The 26,294-nt window shown below is 49.3% G+C and overlaps 1 protein-coding gene across 1 annotated transcript in view; it reads right to left on the reverse strand.

Annotated features, from left to right (window-relative positions):
• The window catches only part of B3GAT2 (beta-1,3-glucuronyltransferase 2), a 702,961-nt gene extending 678,070 nt beyond the window's left edge, over nt 1–24,891 (reverse strand). Inside the window, exon 1 of the mRNA XM_069606221.1 lies at nt 24,171–24,891. Coding sequence (XP_069462322.1) covers nt 24,171–24,755 — 585 coding nt within the window. The 5' untranslated portion in view covers nt 24,756–24,891. The remainder of the gene's footprint in view (nt 1–24,170) is intronic.
• Between the last annotated feature and the right edge of the window lie 1,403 nt (nt 24,892–26,294).

Here is a 26,294-nt window from a genome sequence, read left to right on the forward strand (position 1 = left end):
GTGTCTTGGTAACAGAGCCTCGATTTCTAAAATGACATGTTGCATAGTCTCACCCTCAGCCCTCTTGCACAGTCTGCAAGTCATCCTGGCGACTGGTAGGGCCTAGAGACGGCCCTATCACCTCTAACGAATGAAGGCAGTTCCATCTAAAACGTAAGAGCCAAGTCCTAAAATCCCTCCAAGGGGCCTGTCATACATATGGTTGGGGCACACCTGCCTTGCTTATGAATTCCTTATATAGCTTCAGCTTATACAACGACTCTAAGCTCTCACTGCCTCACTATGAGAGGAGAAGGAGTTGTACCCAACTTCCCATTATCAGTCTTGACGTTTCCTGGAAAAGATGGTGGCTTTGGCTTCCCCAATATAAGGACATGCCCCACTCTATCTGTGCAGCCTACATCATTGACCAATGCAACAACTATAAAGATGCCAGCCTGGGTAGTTATTGAAAAGAATCTGTCTGTCCTTTTCCACTTGACTGCCCATTGACCATGGTAAAGCCCATATCGATTACTATGACACTGGCCCTGTTTATCATGTCCTGTCAGAATGGAAAGCCAACAGACTGGGTGACAGATATTTCCTTTTTAGGGAGAAGCACAACACAGCACAGAGAACCAGCTGTTTAATTGGTGGTCATGACAGAATGCAGGGATCTGGGAACGCAAACCTTCTAGATGGAGAATACCCCTACAGACTTTAGTTTTCTGCCGTTTCATTATAAACCCGAAGAGATCGTTGACTCTCAGCCACACCAACGCCCCCTCTTACCACTGAACACGTGCTGGCATGAGGTCTTGGATTGATATCTCCTCTCACAGCATCAACAATCTATCAACTCTTCCAGCAAGAAATTATAGCCACCCCCGATGCGAGGAATGGATTTAGGAAATCAGAAACTTATTGGCAGGGGAGAAAGTGTCATGAAAGAAATCGCTTGATGATTATAAATCAATTTGAGGCTAATTTAACAAACTATATGCATGACATTATGATCGTGTGGTACATTAACTAAATGCTGAGGCCGTGCTTAGTTCCTAATATAATCCACCCACCTACCTAGCCTGACTCTGTGTGTGTGTGTGTGTTTTGATGTATATTTCTGATTGGAAGATTAGTCTGTTTCACTGCATTATTCATAGCAATTAACTGGGATGATTGTTGTTGGGTGATGAAGATGTTGCTGGTAAAGATCTTGGCAATGATATGACACCGTTTGACTTTGTTTAGATCCCTAATCCGGTGACTTTTCAGACAAGGTAAATTGACATATTAATTTCTGGCAAATTCAATATAAAAAGATCCCTGGGCTATTCATCGTGATCATATACCAAATATAACCTTTGACCTTTGAATTGTTACATTGATTATTTCTGCACCCATACCCTAAACTAAAAAAACAACAAATTCGCAAAAAATAGAGCAAACATTAGAAAAGAACTTGTCTACCACAACTAGCTGTAGACCCCCAAGGGGTGTACTAACTATGGGAACTGGGGATTCAGAGCTAACCGGAGATGGAGCTGGGTAATACTCTTTGATTAATCAGGGAGTTATAATGGTTCATACAAGCAATACAATTGCCAAGGTGACTATGATACCTGGGGACAGCGGCCCTTTTCAAGCCGAGGAAAACCAAGGTGATGACACGAAGATCAAAATTAAAAAAGGAGCCCCCTGCCAAAGACTCCTCGTATATATTTTCTCAACACAGCTTCGGGTGTACCAGAGAAGATTAGCCTGGAATGACAGCAAAAAACTCTGCCCATTTTTGAGTTACAGACCATGCTCATACAGAACTTGAAACTTTTAAAAAGCTTGGACCACTCTTGTGTTCCATCAAGAATGATTGATTAGTATCAGAATGAATTGCAAATATGCCAATGCCTTCACAAAGTAAGATAGAAATCATTCTTGAAAGACAATATGCTGTCCGAGGCACCACTCAGCGCAGGACTTAGAACTGAATTCTCATTTATGACAGCGATTGACTTTGCCTACTGCCTTCGTTGCATTTAAAAACGCAATGCAGCATGACATTGATCATCTCTACAAAACGAAATATGCAAAATATAATCGAAATTAAGAATAGGCTCAGGCATTCACCATACTAAAATTAAAGAACATGATTTTTTAATATGCAGACAAAGGTGGTGCTATTTTGTTCATGGGATAAACTCAATGTGAAAGTGTTGTCCTTAAAATACTAAATGATGAGAGATTATAATAAATTAGGACTAATCCCACACAGAACATTAACACTTTGATTTTAGCTATTATCAAATGGCATAGACCAGGATATCACCGGCAAATAAAATAAATGGAACTCAGAGTCGTCATTTCAGCAAAATTCCAGGGGTAGTTGAAGTGACATCACATGACCCTTGACCTGTGATGACATCACCCGAAGTGATGTAATTTGACCCCACCATTAAGTGGCATCATGGGAAGCCATGGAACACGCCCTTTCACCCCTTGACAAAACAGGAAGTAGCATCACATAGCATTGTCCCTAAGTACACTATGAAAAATATGGTTTTGATATCACTGTAATGCGATATACATTTCATACAAGAATGGACCATCATATGTATCGTTAATCAGTTTGTATACGCCCATATTACCAAATTACTGTGAATGCGAGCAGACGTCCAAGGCAAAATGATTATCATGTGTTATTATATAGCACTTACGCTTAAGCGCTTTATATAGAACAAATATACATACAATATCCCCCAACCTGTGTTGGTACTCATTTATCAACCTCGGAAGGATGAAAGGCTGCGTTGGCCTTGCCAGGATTCGAACCTGCAACTTGAAGATCACACACACATCACAGCAGCAAGCACTCAACCCACTAAGCTATCTCACCGGCTATAGCTATCTTACCGACTATAGTATAATGAGCAATTACATGTCTGAATGTTCACAAAGTCAGAACGCAATATACAGTATATAGTGGATACCCTTAAACTGATAACTGAGATTTAACAGTAGGCCAGTTCATCTGCAGGTCTGGTGCAAAGTTGGCCACGTGTGAAGCCTGCGTTGATCTACTTTAGAGGCTTCAGAGGTTGGCGAAATACATACCATTGGGAGGGTTTCGTTTAGTTTAGATTAGTTTCTTTATTTGTACCGCACACTGAACCTTCAGGTAACTGGGTGCCCAAAGCTTATGCAAGAGTTAAAGTATAGATAACAACACACAGAATAACAATAGCAGAAATAAGTGCAGATCGACCATGCTTACATAGGGGTCGATAAATGGATGAATCAATTACAAAACCCGGCTGCTAGTGTTACAAGAGACATAAAGAGGGTAAGCAGGCAACGTGATTGCAAGGGGAGATAGCTGATCACTTCAGTTTCTTACTGAAGAGTCAGCCCTTTACTTTGGCTCTATAGGGCCAAAAAGCTTGTTCCATTCTGAGGCTGAGGGGTAGGGCATTCCACTGTTTGTCGGCTAACACAGGGAAGCTCGCTCCCCAGCTCTTTTTAGGAGGAATCTAGGAACAGCAAGGCAGTGTGAATAGACATCTCTAGTTGGTCTGGTTGGTTGGCGTTTGTTGACTCTGTCTGCCAGGTATTTGGGGGTAGTATTTGAAAAGCGCTTGTGGGTGATGATGAGCGTGCAAAGGGCAATTCTATCCCATACTGGTAGTCAGTGGGCATCTTGTCTGAAGCTAGTGATGTGTATAGATCTCAGTATACTTAATGCTGATCTTCAGGCATTATTTTGAAGGACCTGGAGTTTGTTGAGGTTCCTTTCTGAGGTGCCTAGGTAAAAGGTGTTACAGTAGTCAATCTTGGACAGCACTAGTGCCATGGCTATGGTGATGCAACTACTAGTCGATAGGAGTGACTTGCAGGCGTTAATTAGCTTGTTAGTATAGGCCGTGGAGGAGGCCGTGGCCTTCACTAGTTTCTTGAGCGAGAGGGTAGAGTCTAAGTATACCCCTAAGGTTTTGATTTCTTTGGCCACTTTGATCGGGTTTCCAACGATGTTGATAGATGCATTGTGGGCATCTAAATTGTTACGGCGAGTTTGAGAGGCGACGTTCTTAGTCAGTTTTTTCGTCGTTGAGGCAGAGGTTATGGTCTACCATCCACGCCTGGATTTCCCAGTATATCTCGTTAATCGGTTTAGTATCATCATCATGGCACACTGATAGCGTGATGAGAACCTTAGTATCATCGCATAGTTTTTGTATGTGACACCCAGGTTATCAAGACGGTCAAAGAGGAGCTTAGTAAAGATGTTGTAGAGCATTGGCGAGATGCACAAACCTTGCGGTATGCCGCAGTAAATAAGGATAGGGTCCGCTGAGTCAGATGGTGCAAAGACCCTGGTAGTGCGATTGGACAGGGAAGATTGTATCCAGGTAGAGGCGTTGCTAGAGAAGGCAGCTGCCGTGGGCAGGTGATCAGGGAGGATCTGGTGATCGACAAGATCGAATGCTGCTGATATGTCTAACAGCAGGAGCATGGCAAGCTTACCATTGTCCTTAGCCTCATCCATTTGGATTTTAAGGTTCAGGAGGGCTGTTTCCGTTCCATGTCTTGGCCTAAAGCCCGATTGTCTGTAGCCCAGCAGGTTGTGATCCTCCAAGTGTTTCTGGATTCGAAGGTATGCCACTCTGTCTAAAATCCCTAGGATGTAGGGAACGGTAGTGATGGGCCTATAGTTAGTGGGAGTAGTGGGGTCTAGGTTAGGTTTTTTCAAGAGGGGCATGACCCATGCCTCCTTAAGGTTGTTAGATACCGTGCTGGTCTCGAAGGAGAACTTGATTAGTGCCGAGATGAAAGGGGCCAAGTCCTTAGCGCCTTCCTGAATTATTGCCACTGGGCAGAGATCTCCTTGTCATCTGGAGGGTTTGAGTGTTTTTATGAACCTTTCCACTTCGAAGTCCGAGACCGGTGAGAAGGAGAAGGGTGGGCAGTCAGGGGTGCTCAGAAGCAGCGGGGGGGTGGGTTTGGTGTTCTTGGCCAAGCTGTTCTTTTTTTAGATTAAAGCATAGCAATTTTGTCTGCCAGCGCTTTTTGTATATTAGCGCACCAGGCTGCGTCTTTCACTCAGGTATCCGATGGTGGTGCTGGGGACTCAAGTTCCCTGAGGATACTGAAGAGCTCTTTAGTTTTGGATTTGGCATTGAGAATTCGGTTGTCATAAGTTTCCTTTTTTGCGTTGAGGATAGCAGATTTGTAGGAAGAGGCAGCTGAGGTGAATAGTGCCTTGTTGGTGGGGTTAGGCGACTTTCTCCATGTGGACTCTGCCGCTCTTTTGGTGTTTCCAGAGGATTTTTAGTTCAGTGGTGAACCATTTGTTAAGGTGGGCTATTGGTTTCGGTTTGGATAGTTTCATGGGGGCGATGCTGTTCACAGCTGCCTCAATTGTGTTCTTGTAGAGGTCAACTAGCTTGTTTGAGTCCAAGTCCTTGTAGTTATTTGGCTCTAGGATGTTCTGAATCAGTGGACAGGTTTTGGAGCGTTAAGTTTCGGTTGTTTCTGGTGAGGATTTGCGGGGTAATGAGGGGAGTAGGTGTGTTAGGTGCATTCCCCTGGATGATAAAGGAGATGAAGTGATGGTCAGATCAGGAGGTGGGTTCATTTTGTAGGTTGGTGGTAGAGAATTTGAGGGATGCCAGCCAATCTAATGTTCTACCTTTGTTATGCGTTGGGGTTGTTATGTGATGGGTAAAGCCAAGCTGGGAAATAGAATTTTCCAGGAATGAGGCATTGAGGTCGTTGGGATCAAGGAGGTCTAAGTTAAAGTCAGCAAGCAGGATTATTTGGGATCCTGGTTTGGTGTTATTAGACAGAAGGTCAGAGATATCTTCCTCGAAAGAAGACATATGACCTGGGGGCGGTAGATGAGGTGCATGAGAAGAGTTTGGGAAGCTGATAGAGGGATCTTGACTGAAAGTAGTACAGTTGAGGACGGGCTGGCAGCCGGGGTGACTCTGAGGCCTAAGGACGTTTTAGCAATGAATCCTACTCCGCCTCCTTTGCTGACCTCTCTGTCTTTCCTTATTATTGAGTAGCCATCTGGGATTGCTAGTGATAATGCTGCGCCTGCTGCTTGATGCAGCCAGGTCTCAGTGATTGCCAGGAAGTGGAGGTCATTACTAGTCATTAAGTCTGCAATGTCTAGCGCATGGGCAACCAGAGATCGGGCATTGATGAGTGCGCCTCTAATGATAGGTTGTTTAGGTTGTTTGTCTAGGCTGGGTGATTCAGGTGCTTTGGGCGTAGTGGGTGGTCGGGCAGTTGGGCTGGTGAATGTGGACTTCAGTGTCCAGAGTTGATGGTCTCTCCTGTGAGGCGTCCTACACTGGGGTATCCGAGAGCATAGTCTTAGGTTCCTTGCCTCCACTGAGCAGGGCGACCAAGGTCTGGGTGGTGATGCAAAGCGCTGGATCCATTCAGCAGGGCTGAGGGCGGAGTTGGAGAGGAGATTGTTCTGCAATTGTAGCGATCTGTGGACACTCCATAGGTATGTGGTGATTGCAGCAAGGGAAGTGGTTTCAATTCACCATCCGGTGGTAGGAGCGGATTCAAAGCTGTGTATTAAAGAAAGCAGCGCACTCACACGGTACCCCGTACTCTCGGCACTCGTTACCTCATAAATGGAAACAAACATCCTGAACAGCATACCATGGAGACAGGAATGACAGACACATTACAACAAAGCATTAATTGTGGCACAATGAAATCAAGAGCCACTTCATGTGCTATGGTCAAACATTTCAACACTGTACACATGATTTTAGGCACAAGGATTTTGCCAATTGATCGAGGACACCGAGTTGGAATGCCTTGTGATGATCGTGACAGAGACAACGACAGGAAAGAACCTGCTATAACTGCAAATTGCGAAAAGCAAAATACATAGTCCTAAATGGATGCTTATTCTACTCTAAATGCTTTTTGGAGGATTTTGTCTGCATTGTGAATTTGAGGTGTTTAAGAACAGACTAAATCAGTGAATCACCCCTTGAAGTGTGCCTGAAATAAACTTTTAATGAGTGTAGCATTATTGTATAGAATTCCAGAAAGACAAATGATGTATTTCTATTCTTTCTTATTGAGGGTCACTGCTCAAAGTGTTAGACTTATGGAACCCCCTGTTTTTTCTTAAGAGGCCTGAACAAGAAAGCCTGCCACTCTAGATACAAAGAGCCACGTGGCGTTGGCCACAGACCAGAAGTATCAATGTAAAAAGGACTTGCAAGGGAAACCACAGGGGTAGCAAGGGAGACCTCAGGGGTCGCAGTTGCGACCCCCAAACAAATCACATCCCTGATGACACTTCTTTAACTGTTTAAACCAACGATTTTTGTGCTCATCCTAAATTGCATGTTGACTCTGATTTAGATTTTAAAAATTGAAATGTATAGAAAATGATGAACTCCTAAATAAATTATTAGATCCTCTGGAATAATTTTGTCTATTATATTTGTGATTTTCTATGGCTGCCATTGTGATTGGAATCTAAGAAAGGGCACAAGCAGCGCCGCACTATTTACAAACCATCATTTCCAATGGGAGCCGGAGGGAATGATGCCAGTGATCCCAAACTGTGCTCAGTGAGGCGCCCTCATTTGTTGACACCATAGCTTGTTGAAATCTATGAGATCAGGATTGTTAATGGCAAAGGTGGACATTGAGTCTCTGTTTTAGTTGAAGCCCATTCACGCAAGCGACTGAACCTTGTTGGCTTTCCACTTTGACCCTGACTTTTACTTTGATGGGTGCATTCCGATGGATTGTTCTTTCTTGTGTGTGCACTTTGAGAATGTTACCACCGTTCTTTGGAGTTGGTAGTGTGCAAGGCACCTGGGTCCAATCGGGACCTGCCCACCTGAATGATTTCTTGGTTCAGAATGAAGCAAGTTCTATTGAATGGGCAGAGATCAAGGAGGACCTTGATGGAAGAGTTGGGGTACCTTTTTGTGAAAGAGAAACAGTAGGACCTACCTCAAGATTGACCTTTTTGAAATAGAATTCATTGAACTCTAAGCTGAGCTTGCGCAGATTACACAAAGCCTTGGCGTGGGCCATCGGAGTACCTGCTGAGTGATGCTTATCTGCCAGAAGGGTGACTTTGCATCAGTTGCAGCTACTATTGGGCCCTTTGACTATTACCTTCTGAATAATTCCTTGGCATGACTTATCTCTAGGCCTAGATTAGACCAAGAACTATGTCAAGGCTCCCAGAGAAGAACCAGAACCACAGGACCAAACAGTGTGCGGAGGTAAAATGGAAACAGTGCATTTGATTGGCATTTATGAAGCCGCATTGTGGCCTGGCACCATAACACCGGGCAGTGACCATGGGTTTTCCATTGACCATGCAGGTTGCGTGGGCCTTGCAGCAATGTTCGGAGCGCGCTCATGTATCACTGTCAGCCTGATGACTGGAGGACATCTTGTAAGGATAGTCACTGTTTGGAGTTTCCCCTTATCACAGTGCAGTAACTTTTTGGGAGGAAACATTTCAGCAGAGGGGAGTGGCTTTTTGGTCGGATAATGTGTCTGTGGCCAGTTCATCAATAGTCAGCAAGCAGCAGCTCCCATGACTTTCCGCTGCCTCGAGTATTTAACCCCTCAACTGCCGGGCGATTATGCATGTCTATGCAAATAGGACGAGCCTACTTTCGAACAGGAAGTTCTCATTAGGGGCACAGCGTGCTCCAGGAGTTCGAGTTTCCGCAGCTGAGGCTTTGCCTCCTCCCAAGTTTCATGGGTTCAGATGTCTTCGTCCGCCGGCGGAAGAGCAGAGGACTACAATTCCAGGGCACGGGTGGACGCGGGGAGACAACTGTTCACGGAGATAATTGCTGCATCGCGAGCTCCAAAAACGACGGCTGCCCACCGGGGAGCTTAGCTGTCTTTCTTGAATGTTAATAGCACATTTGTGCCCGCCCTAAAGGATGCTTTTCCATAGCGGTTTAACAACACGCTTGACACTTTTACACGGGATAAGGAAGCCGGCTGCATATGGCTGAATGCAAGTTTCAGCCATTTCCTTTTCCACAAAATGGCTCTCCGCCCCAGCTGCTCTAGCAATGTGCACGCTTTAATAGGCCTTCCCTGTGTTGTGGGCGAAGAGGATGGGGCCGCTGCCTGATCGTGGGAAGCCACGCCCACCCGTAAATTGATGGTAGGGCCTTCTGCCTTAATGAATGCACGCAAGTCCTAGGAGAAATGTCATTGGCTAGGATTCACAACTCAATGGCAAATGTGGTACTTTATCCAGATGAATATCTTTGGGGGCCACAGCCATGTGTTCACATGTGCAGCTGATCACATATGTTCACGCACTAACTACACACCCATATTAAAGGAACAGGGAGATTAAGGCGAGCAGAATGTCCAAAATGACTCATCTCATTGTGAGGTTGCAATGAAATGAAAACAAACCCCCAATCAGTATGGGGATGGGCAGGGAGGCCTCCTGTCATGATGGTGGGCTGGCGGGTGGAGGGCAGCACAACATGCGCCCTCATGTGGCTGGTGTGGGCATTGTATGGGCCGGTGGTTGCAATTGCCATGAAATATGGGTACAGAAAGAGCAAAGCTGGGAATGCTTTTTCTTTTGGGTTGCAGCCATGTTGGCATCATGGGGGGTGGAGAAAAAGAAAATGCTTGACTACACCATTAAATTGCGGAGAGGGACCTTAGGCTTTGCGAGGAAAGATGATGAAAAGATGAGTGGTGGAAAGAGGTGGAGGGGAGTATGACAATAAAGCAAGCAGTGTGGGCCAGGGAGTGGGTTGGGTGAAAACGTGAGTAAGGTAAAAAGATGCCAAAGCCATGATACCCTTGGGTTTGGGCGTGTAACAAATGCAATACATAAATAAATAAATAAAAAAGCTTTTTGTCTGGAAAAAGAGTGGGGTAAAGGATGAAAGGTGCAGGCTGCACCTTTCATCCTTTAGATGGAAAGGTTGATTGGGTAAAAAGACAAAAGGTGTGGTCAGGGGAGGGATTGGTTGAGCAGCTAGTGTCATGAGTAAGTAAAGATGGCAGCGGCTGGGAGTGGATGTTGGCTCATTCCATGTGAGAGACAGTGGGCCTCATTACGACTTTTGTGTAATAGGTTAACGGGCTCTGCTAATGGAGGCGGACCCGTTAAACCCATTACGCAAAATTACGAGGTCCCCTCGCGAGATCCGGTAAGGCCCTATGGGGGCTCAGATGGGAATGGGGAAGGACCGGGCTTGGATTCCCAGAGGGAGGAATTACCGGGCCCTCCAAACTCGGAATGGCCCGGTAATTCCCCATTCTGGGAACCCGGACCCGGTTTTGGTGGCAGCCATGCCGCCAATAGCGGCATGGCTACCGGCAAAGCCGTAATGAGGCCCAGCCATTATAAAGATTGTCAGAGGTTTAAGCAAATCACGTGTGTCTCACTGTCCCACCGACAATATATAGCGTAGCATACGTTTTAGCCCCCTGTGCGGATTTCCATATAAGTGAACTGGTACTCGTTTCCAACACTGATATGGTTTCGGGGATTACAAATGTCCGGCTTGCAGACCAAGGGGTCACAGGTTCTGATTGGGTTAGCCAAACCCATGATTGATCATCTGGGTAGGGGCTGCCTGGTCTGCCCACAGGCAGCTCCTGGGCAGGCCTGTTCCCTTGTGCTGGCTATGTATGCATCTGTAGCCATGATACCAAATGCTGGGAGGGTTGGTCTAGATTTCTGAATAATGCTAATGTATAACCTGTGCCCAATTTTCAGTAGCAGGGGAGACCGCAGCAAGGCTTCTGAAGGGTTGCATTTACAGGATGAATTCACCTCCCATCTCTATAGGATAGGGTGAGACCCTTTGAGAGCAGGTTTAGGTTTGGGGTCCTATCAGGATGAGGCAGAGAAATAGGTGGAAATCAGAATGCTGCAGGTGTTATGTGCACACTGGCTTCATAAAAATGCTGTGTGCTTGCCAGGGTGCTTTTGTTGCTCAAATGTTGTGTCGAGTTACCCAAGCAACATTCATCTCCTAATTTTCTCTTATTTTCTATCATAGATGGATGTCTTGCCCTCTGCGTTTGCCAAAATATGTTTGGGTATTGGGACATCCATTTGAAAATCAAGCCTCCTTCTGCATTAAGGACCCAAATTTAAGGACTACTTGCAGGTCAACAATGTTCCTTTCTTGCAGACTGGTGTGGAAGGCCTTCCTGTGGAAGGTTTTCAAGATACTGTGATGTGTTGCCGCTTGATAGGATAACTCCCTGATGCTGTTAGTGCTGCACGCAAGGTGCAATGGATCTAGGTGATGAGGGCACGAAGTTGTTGCGGGGGGCTCTCTTTTTGAAGATCTCATGGTTGCCCCATCTATTTCCTCAAGCGACGGTGGTGTGGTCACACCGGATTCACAGAAAGCCGCGGGGGCGTGGGCAACGGGGCCCTAAACTGATTCACCAGGAAGCTGAATACCGACATGTGAAGATATGGGCCAGCAACCCTTTAGAACCATTCCTGATCGATTATTAAAAGGACAAAGGATACTTCATTGCAACAAGTGTATTTGTCCAAAGAACTTCAATTTTCATAGACAAGATTAGTGAATATGTAAAAGTGGTTTTGTCTGTGGACCAATGACTGTTCAAGGACCCTGGAGGGTAGCGGGTGTCCCTACCCATTGGCCAGTGCAGGGCCATTTCTTGGGTCAGGCAAAGAGGGCTGTTGGCTGTGGTGTCAGAGGTTTGGGCGCGCAGAAGATGCGGGGTCTAATAACAGCAGCATCAAAAACACACTGCAAGCAGCACAGCCTTTTTTAATCATGGTCTATCATGCCCTCCCAAACATTATCACCTCGTCAAACTAAATGTGCGGAATTTTAATGCAGCTCTGTTGGCCTTGGCTAAGGCATGGCAATTAGCATGCCCCATGTAGATGCTTCCCCGGGGGCGGATAGAGCTGGAAACGGGTAAAGAGCCATACATTGACAAAAAAACGCTAAATAAGACAGAGTTAAAAGGTGCAGTGGGGGCTGGAGAGAGTTGGGGACATAGGGCACTTTTGAGAGAAAGTGGTGGAAAGCTAGAAAGGCTGTGGTTAGTGAAGGGAGAAGAAAAGGCAGAGCCACTCTGCCAGCCACACTCTTGATGCCCTCAGCTCTGGTGACATCCCTATCTCTAATCCGGTCAGAACCTCCCTCTCCTGGCCTGACCACTTTCTCCTTTCCTCTCACCTGGGCCCCTTAGTCCTCTATCGGAGCCACTCCCTGCACTGCCAGCCTCCTTTGTCATTATTCGACCAATGAAGCGAGTGTCAGTTGCTGCTTTTGCCTCCTCGTTCATCCCCCCTCTCACCACCACTCCAGACTCTCCCTCTGACTCTGTCCTTGCTAATCTGCATCTTGCCATCTCTAACACCCTTGACATCCCTGCCCCTGCCATGAGGATCCACCTAAAACCTGCCACCAAGAACAACAGATGGTATGACTCTGATCTAGCATCTCTGAAATACAAGTGTAGAGTTGCTGAATGGAAGTGTTAGGCCTTGGGCACATTCTCTGACAAACTGGTCTGCCACCTGCTTGAAAAGGCAATATCGCTTCTCTATCCACTCCAAGAAGTGGGCCGACATCCAGGTCTGCATCTCAGGAGCCACCAACAACACCGCCGAACTTTCAAAATCTGCAAGGAACTTGCAAATCCACTTGCAGTCTCCACCTCTCTCCTTCCTTCCCAGGCCCTCGGCACTGCCTTGGCCTCCCACATCACATCCAAAACTCAGGACATCCTGTCCTCACTCTCCTCCATCCCATCTTCTCTCTCACTCCTGCTCACCTGCCTCCCTTAGCCCCCCTCATACCACCCCCTCACTCTCCTCCCTCCTGCCCATAGCACCGGATGAGGTCTCTAAAGTGGTCTGCTCTATGCAGTCCTCCTCCAAACAGGTGCTCCCCTGCTCCTCCAGAACCATTAAGGACAACATCTCTTTTCTCTCACCCCAGCTCTTGCTGACTTCTGTAAATACTCCTTCGGCACTGGCACTTTCCCTCTATCCCTCAAGCACTCCCTTGTGTACCCTCTCTTAAAAAAGCCATCTGCGGACCCCTCCTGCCTGGCTAACTATCACCCTATCTCTACTACCCCCTTCCTGGGTAACTCTTGGAAAAGTCGCTCCTCCCCCAACGAACCCTCCACACTGATCTTGTTGGCTGCTTTCATGACCATCAATCTGGATTCTGGGCATCCAGAGGCATGACATCTGCTCTCCTGAACACCCGTGAAACCATGCTTGCAAATCTCGACTCCATCTCTCTTGCTGTTCTCCTCAATCTCTCGTCTGCCCTCCACACAGTCAACCATTCCATCCTCATAAAGTGACTCCATGACACCCTCGTCATCACTGGCTGGGCTCTAGACTGGCTGACCTCTTTCCTCACTAACCTCCCTTCTCAGCTGAAATTGGCCATGTCCCCTCCACCACCCTCTCTCCTTGTGGTGCCCCCCTCAGGGCTCTATCCTATTGCCATGGCTCTTCAATATCTATCACACCCCTCTTGCTCACCTGGTCTCTTGCTTCCCTTCTCCTTTCCAGCGTTATGCTGATGACACAGCTTTCTTTCAAACTTCCCTCTATCTGCCCGTCTTCCTCCTCTCTCATCCCCGACTGTCTGTCCGCCATTCAAGCATGGCATTTAGCAAACAATCTCCATCTCAATGCCAGTAAGATGGAGATCCTCCTCATCAGGACACCTGTACCCTCTTTTCCTTCTACCCTCTAGCCACCCACTTTCGGCCTTCTACACCCACCATCTTGTGAGGCCAAAAACCCCAGGGTCATCTTCCACTCCGCTCTCTCCTTCACCCCTCACATCATGGACCTTTCCAAAAAGTCCCACTTCTAGCTCTACCTCCTCAGAGGAATTCTTCCTCTTCTCACCTTCACCCGGAAGCTCAATGCCTCACGAGCTCTGGTCCTCTCCAGACTGGACTACTGCAACAGCCTCTTTCTCAATCTCCCTCTCTACTGCCCCTCTAGCTAATCCAAAATAGGGCTTCAATGCTTATCCTTGGCCTCAAGCCCAGGGACGGTATCTGTCTAGCCCTAAAATCTATAAAGTGGCTCCCAGTGGCTTCAAGGATCACATTCAAGACCCTCTTCGTCATCCACAAGGCCTTCGTGGGCCTGCCACCACACTATATCCACCTTTCCCTCCCTAAATACTCCCCTACTAGAGCTCTACCCATCTCTAATGCCAAGTCTCTGACTGTCAAATGCTTCTACAAGCAGAGAGTGGTGGCTAGGTGTGACGAATCAACTTCCAGGGCACCAGTCGTCCAGGGATGAATATCGGTTTCTAAACCACCAATCAGCCCTACCCATCTAGTGCACCAGAAGGAATCTGAACAGATTGGAAACCCAAAAAAATTATAAACCTCCTTGTCCAATTTTGGTAACGTTGATGGAAGGACAGGCTTATCTCGGCAAGGTCGTGGATTGTTGGTCAGTTGCAACATATCAAAAATGCAATTATTACTCAATGATAAAAGGGACTGTGCAGTCAAGGCTGTATAAACATATCTACTTTATTATTATTCAACAGACAGTTTTTGCACACTACTAAATACAACCCACCCCATAAAGGAATGCAGAGGACAGACAATCTCAAGAAGGAAAAGGGATGCACTCTGGATACTAACAGGAGGGCAGTCGGAAAATTAATTAAACGCAATAGTTCAAGGATACTTGGTTTCAGCACAAAAGGAGCAATGGGTCATAAAATGTCACTATGGGCCTTCGTAGAAAGACCAGGAGGATAGAACCACAATGTACCTTGTGCTTGTACAAGTTTTTGGTGCTCGACAGGCTCGAGTTGGTTTCAGGGTGCTTTGCAGCTCCTGCGACAGAGCTCAAGATGGGAGACAGCTGAGAGTATCAGGCGGCAGGCAGTTCGGCGAGCGAATCTGGACAGATAGCTGCAGGCTGGCCTACACGACGAATCAAGGTCGGTATCGTCTCAGTGCTGGCCGGCAGTTCTGAAGTACTTGGTCGAGGCGTCGCGGGTGGCTTTAGCGACTGCAGAGTATCAACTGTCAGTGGTGCAGTCAGTTGCAGCTTGAGGGGCTCGACTGGATAGAACATTTCCTTTAAGGCAAATGTCGGTAGATGCTTGTCTATGCACTCCTCCTAGCTTCTTCACTGGGCTCATTTCGTCCTTTAAGGCGGACAGCCGAAATTTGAGGCGAGTGTTTCAGGCAGCTGTCTTGTCCTTGGTTTGATTCAGGGACTTTGGGATTTCCCACCTAGGAAGGTTGCTGTAGAGCCTAGCTGGGCATGCTGTGTGCTGACTGGGTACTGGTTCTGGAGCTGCCAGAGGGTCCTCTGGATTCAGTATCTCCCTCTGGTCCGTGGGAGATGTTGGTGGGGGCCCTTGCTTCCCTTGGAGGTCAGGGGAGGGATCTTGCTTCCCTTGGAGGTCACAGCCTTCCTTCACTGGCAGAAGATATATGGCAGACTGTACCTTGAGCCAGGATCCAATGCTGCATTATTCTTGCTTCTTGCTACTACTGCAAAGTCTTCAGGTGACATGCCCAAAAGAGGGGCTCAGCCCCCTTTTATGCCAAATGAACCACAGTGATTGATGTAGGCTACACCTACCTTAATGAACCAATCCTGGGCCCCCACCAACAATCTCCTGTATACATGTGGTCATAACCAGAGTGTTTTGCAACGGAAAAGGTAAAGGAGTGAAAACGTGTAATACTAAGTCCCAGCCATCTTCCTGTCTGTTGTGGATCAAATGATCTGTGGGAACAGACTTTCTGACTCCGTCAGTCCACATACTCATACCTTCTGAATGGGGTCCCCCTTTGGGGATGACTACAGTAAACATGCAGTCCCAGACACGATATGTCACTGTCCATTGATAATATGGGCGGAAGCTGGCTTCAGGTTGACACAGTGAAAATCAAAGGTTGTTGGGGTTTCCTGTCTCGTTTGTTAACCTCAGCTGCCATGCCCCATGTGAGCCTGTTTGGAGTATACTCTATTATTATTCTTATTACGTTAATCTCTGCCACCATTCTGCAGGGCTCAAAAAAATGACAGGATGGATCCATGTAGCCTTTGACAGTTAATTAGACTGGCCATGGCAGGGGGGGGGCTTTTGCCCTCTCCCTTCTGAGATGACATGGTGCAATCCTGGCTCTCATATCCCAATTAAATATGACAGGGGGACTATGCCTGCAGGCTGTGTCCACCCAGAGTACATGGGTCTATGATCCTGGAGGTTGATCTACCATTATTCAATTTAATTTAAATTTTCAAAAAACCCAGGCGAGTGCACACCCACTATGCGTATGGTCGACTTCCTCACACCACAACAGCACGGTGTTGTGGTAAGACACAGGGCTTTGCAGAAGGGCATGGCAGTGCCCTGCGGTTTGTCTTCCCCAGGGCAGAGAGGCACTGTGTTCTCTGCCTCGCTAGGAGCGCACTGATGCACTCCACCCTGTTCGGGGCCCAGAGGTTCTGCAGAACTGCCACTTCCTTTCATTGGCATGCATTGGTGCACAGCGGGTGGGGGCGAGCGCCCAGCTAACGCTCAGTGGAGAGGAGTCACGCTCGGCAACCCCATTAAAGTGTAGCCTGAGGAACAGGGGCGGGAAGGCAGCCCATTACGTCCTGCCACTCATTGGTCACCGCGGGGCGCCCTCCAGCTTCCCCATTGGCATACGGCAGAGTGTAATGCGATTTCAGTCCCGATTTGACGCAGCCCAGGGGAGCAGCAGCAGCCCGCAGAATGACCACCAGGTGAGCTGCTTCACTCGCGCTGCTTGCAGATGTGGGGATGCGGAGCCACACTACCACCACCAGAAAACACTGCACGGCACGGTTGAAGCGGGGGTATAGCGCTAAAACAGCACACGAGGAGCGGTGTAGGCGTCTGTTGGATCACATAACAGAGTCAACATCCCATGCTCGACTCCTCACCACACATCACAACTGCTGGTGGCAAGCCTTACGAGTTCCTGCTGCACACCCGGGAGGAAGCGGCGTGGATCCTCGTGTCCTGCTGTGTGTGGGCCCGCAACTGGAATTACTCCCTCGGTAATTAGAGGCACATACATAATTGGAGCTGTATGCGCAGATCTCCCGCCTGCTCCCCCCGCCCCCCCCCCCGCCTGTGCAGCCTCTCACCCCACACGGGTACCCTTACCCTGAAATAAAGAGCAGTGGTAGTCTCTTTCATTCACTGGTGCCGCTTTCCGTGAGCGACCCTCATATTAATGCGTGGAACCCAACGCGGGGAGTAGTGTTAAGCTTTCGTGCGGTTAAAGGCCCCCAGGGCGGTATTTACGTTCAGGCCCCCCGTCTTGTTAGCAGTGCAGAGCCTCGTCAGGGTATGTGTGTGCCCGAAGACTTCCCCTGCGCACTGTGGAGAGGCTCGCAGTGTGCACTTGGAAGTGGGGACATTGTACCACCGGCCAGCCAATCGATCTTGGGCAACTGTGATCAATTATGTGCCATTTTCATAATTAACTGCTTACTAATTCATTGAACTAGTAACCACACTGAAGGCCACTGTCACTGCGCCGCTTGAACACCGAACACTTGAGCTGGTGCCCGCTGTTCTGTGACCCTGGTCCCTTCCCATGCTTTCATTGGGGACCGGCTAGTCCAGCTGCAGGGCGGCGAGTTTCCATGCCCTGTCCTGCAGCACCGAGCGAGCTGTCCGCTCATTATTTGGTGTGCTGGCTTCGGCCAAGGCTAACACGGCCCCGTCCATCCCTCTGTGAGATGCTGACTCTCCGGTTAGAAAATATACATAATGTAACACCCACTCGGCTTGCCGTGCTTCTCATTTGCAGGTTAAACCCCTGGCCACGCGAATCTGCCTCCCCGGCTCCCTCGTTAGGCGCCAGCCGCCCTGGACCTCATTTCACTTGCCAGGGAGGGAGCCGCACGCCATTGGCTCTGGGGGAGAACGCGTCTGCATGTGCTCTCTCTTAGTTTTATCTTGATTAGACTAGACAAAAAAAAGAAAAGCAGGCGAGCAGAATACGCTGGGCAGCGTCAAACAGCGAGACGTCCAGATCACAAACACCGCCCACCGTCCAAGACAAGGAAACAATAAACCACGGGCACACAGGTAGAGCCAGTAGCTGCCGAGATTGCGGGCCCCTGCGAACCCGATTCAGCAGAGCCAGGCATGCGCGGGCTGGAGACACGTTAAGGCTGTCATGCATGATCTAAGCAAGAGGGGAATGCGAGGTACGTGTTGGGGACGAGGACATACATGCTTCACTCGCCCAACCACATGCTCGCACGCTCTTCTTTACTCCTCACTCACTCAGCCATGCACTCACCCCTATCTCCATTCTTACCTACTCACTAACTTCCTCCTTATCGCCAGACTCATCCACTCACTCACCCATCCACACATTCCCTCCCATCCTCCCTTCTGACCTCCCCAGTCACTCCCTCACTTCTTACTTCCACCTCATCCCTCCCCCACTTTCCTCCTCTCTCCTCACTCTCCACCCATACTCACTCACTCCTTGTCACCTCTCTCCTCTACTCCGTCTTAAGCTCCCACTCATTTACTTCCTAAGGCACTGTGCCGAATCAACTTCCGGAGCACCAGAGGTCCAGGGATGAACATCGGTTTCTAAACCATCAATCAGCCCGACACCTCTAGTACACCAGAAGGGATCCAAACAGATTGGAAACACAAGCAAATTATTAACCTCCTTGTGCAATTTTGATAACGTGGACGGAACGGCAGGCTTACCTCCAAAAAGTTGTGGATCGTTGGTTAGTTGCAACAAAGCAAAAATACTATTTCACCCAATGATAAAAGGGACTGTCCAATCAAGGTTGTATACAAATATCTACTTTATTATTACTACAACAGAAGGTACAAGCACACTACAATTACAACCCACAATGTAAAGGAATGCAGAGGACAGACAGTTTCAAGAAGGATAAGGGATGCACTCTGGATACTGACAGGAGGGTAGTTGGTAAAGTAATGAATCGCAATAGTTCAAGAATGCTCGGTTTCAATGCAAAGAGAGCAATGGGTCCTAAAATGTCACTTGGGGCCTTCTGAGAAGGACCAGGGGGACATAACCACAATGTACCTTGTGCTTATAGAGGTTCTTGGTGTTCGACAGGGTGGAGTCCGTTTCAGGGCGCTTTGCAGTTCCTGCCACAGAGTTCAAGATGGGAGACAGCTGCAGGTATCAGATGGCAGGCAGTTCAGCAAACGAGGCTGGATGGCCAGCTCCAGGCTGGCCCACATGGCAGCTTAGGGTCAGGAATCTTTGTCACGCTGCTTGTTGGTGGGTCTGAAGCACCGATCGAGGCATTTCAGATGACGTTAGTGACTGCGGCATGACAACAGTCAGCTGTGCAGTCGGGTGCTGCTCGAGGGGCTCGATTGGCTCTAAATGTACTTTAAGGCAGATGCTGGTTGATGCTTGTCGATGCACTCCTCCTAGATTCTTCACTGGGCTCGTCTCATCCTTTAGGGCGCACAGCCCAAAGCTGAGGAGAGTGTTGCAGGCACTGGCATTGTCCTCGGTTTGGTTCATAGACTCTCTGGCACTTCCCACCTTACAGAGCCTAGCAGGACACGCTGTGTGCTGGCTGGGTACCGGTTCTGGAGTGGGTGAAAGGTCCTCTGGATTCAGTAGCTCCCTCTTTTCCCTGGGAGATGTTTAGGGGAGGGATATTGCTTCCCTCTTTAGAATTCCTGGCCTTCCTTCACTGGCGGAAGATGTAAGGCAGACTGCACTTTCAGCCAGGGTCTAAATTAGTTATTCTTGTTACCGTTGCAAAGTCTTCAGATGATCTGCCCAAAAGAGGGGCTCAACCCTCTTTTAATGCCATATGGGCCACACTGATTGATGTAGACTACGTCTACCCTAATGAACCAATCCTGGGTACCCACCAATAATCTCCTGTATGCATGAGGTCATAACCAGAGTGATTTGCAACAGAAAAGGTGAAGGGGTGAAAACATGTAATACTAAGTCACACCCATCTTCCTGTCTTTTGTGGATCAAAAGGTCTCTCCGGTTAATTTAGCTCTCTGTGGTTCATGATTAAAGTGACAGGTCTCCCTTGAAGCTGCATCGAGACCAGACTTTCGGTCACCGCCAAACCACATAATCATACTTTCTGAATGGGGTCCTCCAGCGGGGATGACTAATGTAAACACTTGCCCCAGCCATGATAGGTCCCTGTCCTTCATACTGAGTTGTGGAAGCTGCTTTCAGGTTGACACAGTGCATATCAAAGAGTTTTGGGGTTTTCCTGTCCTTTATTAGTCCTGCGACTAGGCCCCCCATGGGCCTGTTTGAGTGAACTCTGATTAATATGCAAAGCTGCCACCAAGAGAGCTAACAAAGGATAGGGCGGATCCATGGAACCTTTGTTAGTTAATTAGACTGGCCATGGCAGGAGGAAGGTTTTGCCTTCCCCCTTCGGAGATGCCTTGATGTATTCTTGACTGTCATATTACAACTAAATATAACAGGGAGGACGGCGCCTCTAAGCTGTGTCCACCCAGAGTACACAGGTCTATGTGCATGTCATGCAGTGAGCATAGGGAAATGTGTGCAGATTAACCCCACACATTTTCTGGAAGTTGATCTACCATAATTAAATTTCATTTAAAATGTCAAAAAAGCCCACCCACCATGTGGATGGTCGAATTCCTCACAGGCACAGCCCTTACCACCCACTTATCAACTAACTCGCCCACACATTGTTACAGCAACATTGTCCCACCTCCATACAACTGCCTAGTAAGCGAGAGTGCCAGCAGCACAGGTCTGTGTTGCTCATTTCACCGGGGTTATGCCAGGACACACTGCACGTGACTCTCCTGACTTTATAGCCATCATACCCAAGTGACGGTTCTTTTAAAGGCGTGCCCTCTCAAATACAGGATAGCTGCCAGTGTGCGTGCTTTCTCCGGGTAAGGGGCGTCCACTGGGGCCCTACCTAGGGTGACCATATTTTGAAAATCAAAAACCGGGACAGGCCAAAAACATAAAGGTAGGACGAGCACCCCCAGCCTATTCAACTCTGACCCCCCAAACCCCAGCCCCATCACACCATCCCATCTCGTGCCCCCACCATAAAGATTAAAATAAATATTTCCAGCACTTCTATATATTAACTGCAGGGCTGCAAAATTATACAACACTAGAGTGTTTTTCCTTTCATACTTGGAACATGCCATGCAAGTTTATTGACTGGTCCCTGTGGCGCAATTAGTAATAGCATATAGATTGAGAAGGGGGGTGAGAGCACCCGGATAGAATGGCTACTGCGCTGACCTCGTTGAATTCAGGTTGTTGCGTGTTAATAGCCAGTTGTAGGAATCCGATGGGGCAGTGCTCAAATCCCCCATGCGAAAAATTCCATGATGATTGTAGGATTCCTATATTGTTGGCGCTACGCTCTCAAAAGGTAGGTACTCTAAAAGGCAAGTTCCGTTTGATTTATTTAATCATTGTTAAATGAAGAGATAGCCTGTTAGCTCAAGTTGGTGCCATAAGGCCTTTAGTGTTACCAGAAGTGCTGACACGTGTTTTGACCACTGAAGGGCAGTGCTTAAAGTGGGTCGGGCCCCGGCAGTCTCCAAAAGTGTGGCTGAGCCGGGGCCCTGACGTGGCCCCGTCCCACCGCCTGCAACAATGGCAGGATGCATTATCCCGTCGCGGCCGCAGCCGCGACGGGAGAGGCGCCTGCCATGAAGTCAGGCAAGCTGACAGAAGTGGTAGCCAACCACAGCGACGACGCTGTGAGTGGCTGCCACTTCCGTCAGTCATAGTAACTGCGTCTGGTGAACTCTCGCGCGTGAGAGGTCACCAGAGGCAGTTACTGTCCCTTTGTTTCCCCAGGTCGCCGAGGGGTCTTTAACCCTCGGCGAACCTGAGGATTCCTCGACATATTTCGAGGTTTATAAAAGATGGCTTTGAAAGTACACATTTCAAGCCATCTTTTATAAAGCTTTGCCGACGGACAATTTTGTCCGTAGTCAAAGCTTTATAAAAGACGGCTTGAATTGTGTACTTTCAAAGCCATCTTTTATAAACCCGAAATGTTTAAAAAATATGGCCTGAAAACTAGGCAAACCGTAGGGTATGCACACAAATATATATAAAAGTTATATATTCGTGTGCGTACCTTACTATGGTGTGTGTACTATGCAAGCCATCTTTTCTAAACATAGATGGCTTGCATAGTACACACACCATAGTAAGGTACGCACACAAATATATAACTTTTATATATATTTGTGTGCATACCCTACGGTTTGCCTAGTTTTCAGGCCACGCCCCTCCCACAAGCCACGCCCCTAAATGAGGGCCCCCACTTAAAGACCTGCTTAAGGGTGATCACCGACCAGCGAGAAGACAATAGACTGAGGCAACTCGCCTCCTTAGAAGCACTACACAGTGCACAGCACTACACCAGGCAACACGCCCCTTAATTACTACATGTCCATGATATATCCAGCTCGCTTTGATAAAGACCCTTGAGTGGTCAAAACACGTGTCAGCACTTCTCGTAACAATAAAAACCTTATGGCACCAACTTGAGCTACCAGGCTCTCTCTTCATTGAACCATGATTTAATACATCAAACAGAACCTGCATTTTAAAGTACATACCATTTGAGAGTGTAGCGCCAACAAGCAGGATCCAGGGTGTTAGGGGGAGGTGTGAGGAATGGTACTGAGAGGGATGGGATAGGAAAGAGGTACAGGTAGGAGAGTGGGCAACTTGCAAACAAAGTCTATTTATTTATTTATGTATTTTGAAGCTTATGTAGCGCACAGAGTGTAGAGGTTACAGTTGTTACAGAGAAAGTACAAGAGGATAAGGCGGTCTGGGTGCAAGCGGCGCAGTAATGCGCAGAACACGCAGGGGCGAGACGGAACATTGGCAGGTAGAGCGGGGAAAGGGGCAGAAGGGTGGAGAGACACAGGGAATGCAGGGCGGAGAATCGACTGGTCGATGGTGGTGAGAGGTGGACGCGGAAGCAACGTGGGGGAAAAGTGCAGTAGCTGGGGAAATGGGGCTCACTGAGCGGTGACCGAGTCTCAATACTAATAAGTGAATGCGGAAGAGTCAGGCTCGACGGGAAGAAGTGTGACAGCAGGCAAAGGAGGGAGGGAAAGCAGAGAGTGGCAGAAGGAAACGCGGCCATGCATGGAGCTGTCCGCCGCCAGTGGTGCTGATCTGAGGCTCCTTATTGGGAGGAGCAGTAACGGGCAACGGGGCGCCAGGAGGCGGCTCGCTGGGACGGGAGGTGGAGCGTGGGATTGTAGGGGCGGTGAAAGGCGACTGCTCTGTGGAAGAGAGAAGAGTGGTACTGAGGTAAGCCTGGCGCACGGGGCACGAGTGGATGTCCCATCCCCTTGTTCATGAGCTGGGGGACCGGTTGTCTTGCCGATTTAAACATAAAACACTCATGTTGCCTACATTTTTTTTAAAATACTTTCCCTCTTGATTGTTCCGGCATTTTGACATGGGTGAGGCACTCAAGTCGAGGGTGCGGGGGTGAGTTTGTCAACTAAGGCAGGCGTTGAGGACTTTTGCTGGGGTCAGCTCGGCTCCCGTACCAGCTTACTCTTATGTCGTAGGCTAACCACGCTATTGGCAGGTCCAAACTAAGGAAATGTTCAGCATTGGAAAACAAAACCAACACAGAGCAGGAATGCATGGCACCGTTTTTACAAACATATCTGAGTAAAGACAATGTGAACCATGTGGCAAACGCTCCACATAACACCATAGCCTAGAATATATTTTGTGTTTGCCCACTACCACATGGCTGCACTGCAAATCAGACTCTCCCCGCCCTCTCCCCCCGTTTTCCATTGTGTGCTGCTTTCCTCCTCGTGTGGCATTCTGCATGGGACTCTAACCAGCGCCCGACAGCATGAATGAATGGTGTGACTGAGTTGTACACACGCACCAACTCTCAGCAAGCCAATCACATAACACAAGAGCTTCCTCTGTGTTAGAAAGCGGCCCGACACTTGGGGACTTGGACGTTTGATGAGGAATGGATTCATGCAATGTAGTGCTCGAAACAGGCGCCCTGGCCCAAGTCTGACCCCCCCTCCCCACATGGCAAGGGTGGTGAGGTGTGCCTGGTCCTCCCTTACCTCTTGGAAGAGCTCCACGCTATAAGTGTTATCATCGTCGGCGAAGTAGACCACCCCGACGACGGACTGCTGAGTGGGCGGGAGCTTGGGCGCCCCAGCGGTGCCCCAAGGCTGGTGCCGCCGAGGCTGGTGCTGCTGGCGAACCCATGCCAGGCCTGCATTCCTCTGCTCTGTGGCCCGGGGCAGGCCAGCTCGCTTGTAGCGCCTCGGGGTGGGCACGTGCAGGTGGGTGCACGGCAGACCGGCTCCGGCCAGGAAGCGGGAGACGAGCTCTGTGCGCCGCGGCGCGTCTTCCACCAGCACCCAGTGCAAGGCGGGCACCAGGCGCAGCGTGTTCCCCAGTCGCGTTAGCTCGGCTTTCTGCGCTGGCCGCGCGTAGGTGGGCGTGATGGCATAGATGGTGGGCAGCGGGCGGCTCTGGTTTCCGGGCCCCAGGGGCCCTAAGGGAGGTTGCCGGAGTGTGGAGCGGGGCGCCCGCCGCCCTCTGGGGCCCGGCCACCGCCTGGTGTCCATATCTATCATGATGATGACGATGAGAGCCCAGGGCAGGAGGATGAAGAAGCGGCTGAAGAACAGGGATTTCATCCCGCTGGGCAGAAGGGGCCGGCCCTGTCCCGCCGGCTGCGGGTGCACGGACCCAGCGAACTACTCTTCGGCCAAAACCCAGCGGCTGCCAAAAGGCGGAAAAGTGTCCCAGAGCTCTCAAGATGCAGGCGTGTCTATCAACTTTGAGGGGTGCGAGGATTCTGCAAGGGGCTGGCAGTCCTCAAGCGCGAGCGGTGAGATTTCAAGAGCGACCCCACCGAAAAACCGAAATCACTGGCGCCCAGGCCAACCCGGTAGACACCGACAGTGCAGTTTCCGAAACCACGATTAAAGTTTTGAACAGCCCCCCTTCTAAAAGCAAACACCCCCGGTGCCCTCTTCAAGCAACAACAATCCAACGTGTTGCAGTCCTTCGAAGCCACTCTGCCCCCCTTCAACGACCGCAGTGTCCGCCAAACACAGACCTCTTAAGATGCCTCCGTGCGCTCAGAATAGACCACTCGGGTCCTCCAACAGTGCAGGCCACCGCGTTCTTGTTTTAAGTAAAAGAAACACCCACACACTCCAAGAGTCTCCGCCAAACTCCCCAAACGTTCCCAAGTTCCTTTCACTCAGAAAACGTCAAGGTACTTCCTGCGCCTGGCTTGGGAAGCAGTAGCGGGTTGGCTGGGCGCGCTGCGCCTGCTAATGACGACCCCCATGCACAGGTGTGAGGCTGGGACTGTGGGGATGGATGCACGGCGAGTAGAGCGGGTCAGGCGCACGTGTGCACGGCGATCCTACGTGCCGCGGGCTCCTCTGCCTGCAGCGGACCCCCGTCGTTTCATTTCTGGGTCTGAGCAAACTGGAGGTATCAGTGGTCCCGAGTGTGCAGTCACTTCTTGCCTTCCTTCATTATGCTTCCCCCGGGCTGTCCGCATTCAGATCTGGTCGCTGTCCAGTGCTGAGGCTTCTGCAGATCTCGCTTAGGGTCGAGCGCCGCGCCGTCCCTCGAGGGCGCCTGGTATCAACGCCGGATCTCTGCAGTCTGCAAGACGCCGGGAGAGCCGTGCCTCCCCGGAGAACGATGCCAGGGCTGCTCCTGCTCTGCCCGCTTCCCGCCGCTGGTGCGGAGCCCTGGCTGGCACAGCCGCTCGGTGCAGGGCTAGCCGGGGAGCTCAGGGCTGCTGTGCACGGTGCTGCGCTCCGAGCCCCGTCGCTCGAGGAGTGACTGTCGGCGCAGAGCGGGGAGGTGATGGGCGAGATGGGAAAGGCGAGCTGCGCTTTCTCACTGGGGGGCTTTTTGATGCTGCCTCGCTGCCCTTCCCTCTTCCCGCGTTCCTTGCATCCAGAGTTCTAGTGTGTGTCTCCCTCCCTCTTTCGCTCATTCTCTCTCGCTCGTTCGCCCCTCCCATCTCCTGTCTCTCTCTCCCCCTCTAATTCCTCTCGTTGTATATTTACTTCCCCACTGCTGCTTCCTTTCAGAATCCCCCAATCCCATTCTTCTAATTCACCCATCGCCCGCATTTGTCCCCCCTTGACGCCCTGTCATGTTTTTCGGATTGTCTTAATAGTTTGATAACCCACCCCCTTAATTTG

The sequence above is a fragment of the Ambystoma mexicanum genome, chromosome 4p (genome assembly GCF_040938575.1).
Source record: "Ambystoma mexicanum isolate Mex_15411 chromosome 4p, UKY_AmexF1_1, whole genome shotgun sequence".
Lineage (NCBI taxonomy): Eukaryota > Metazoa > Chordata > Amphibia > Caudata > Ambystomatidae > Ambystoma > Ambystoma mexicanum.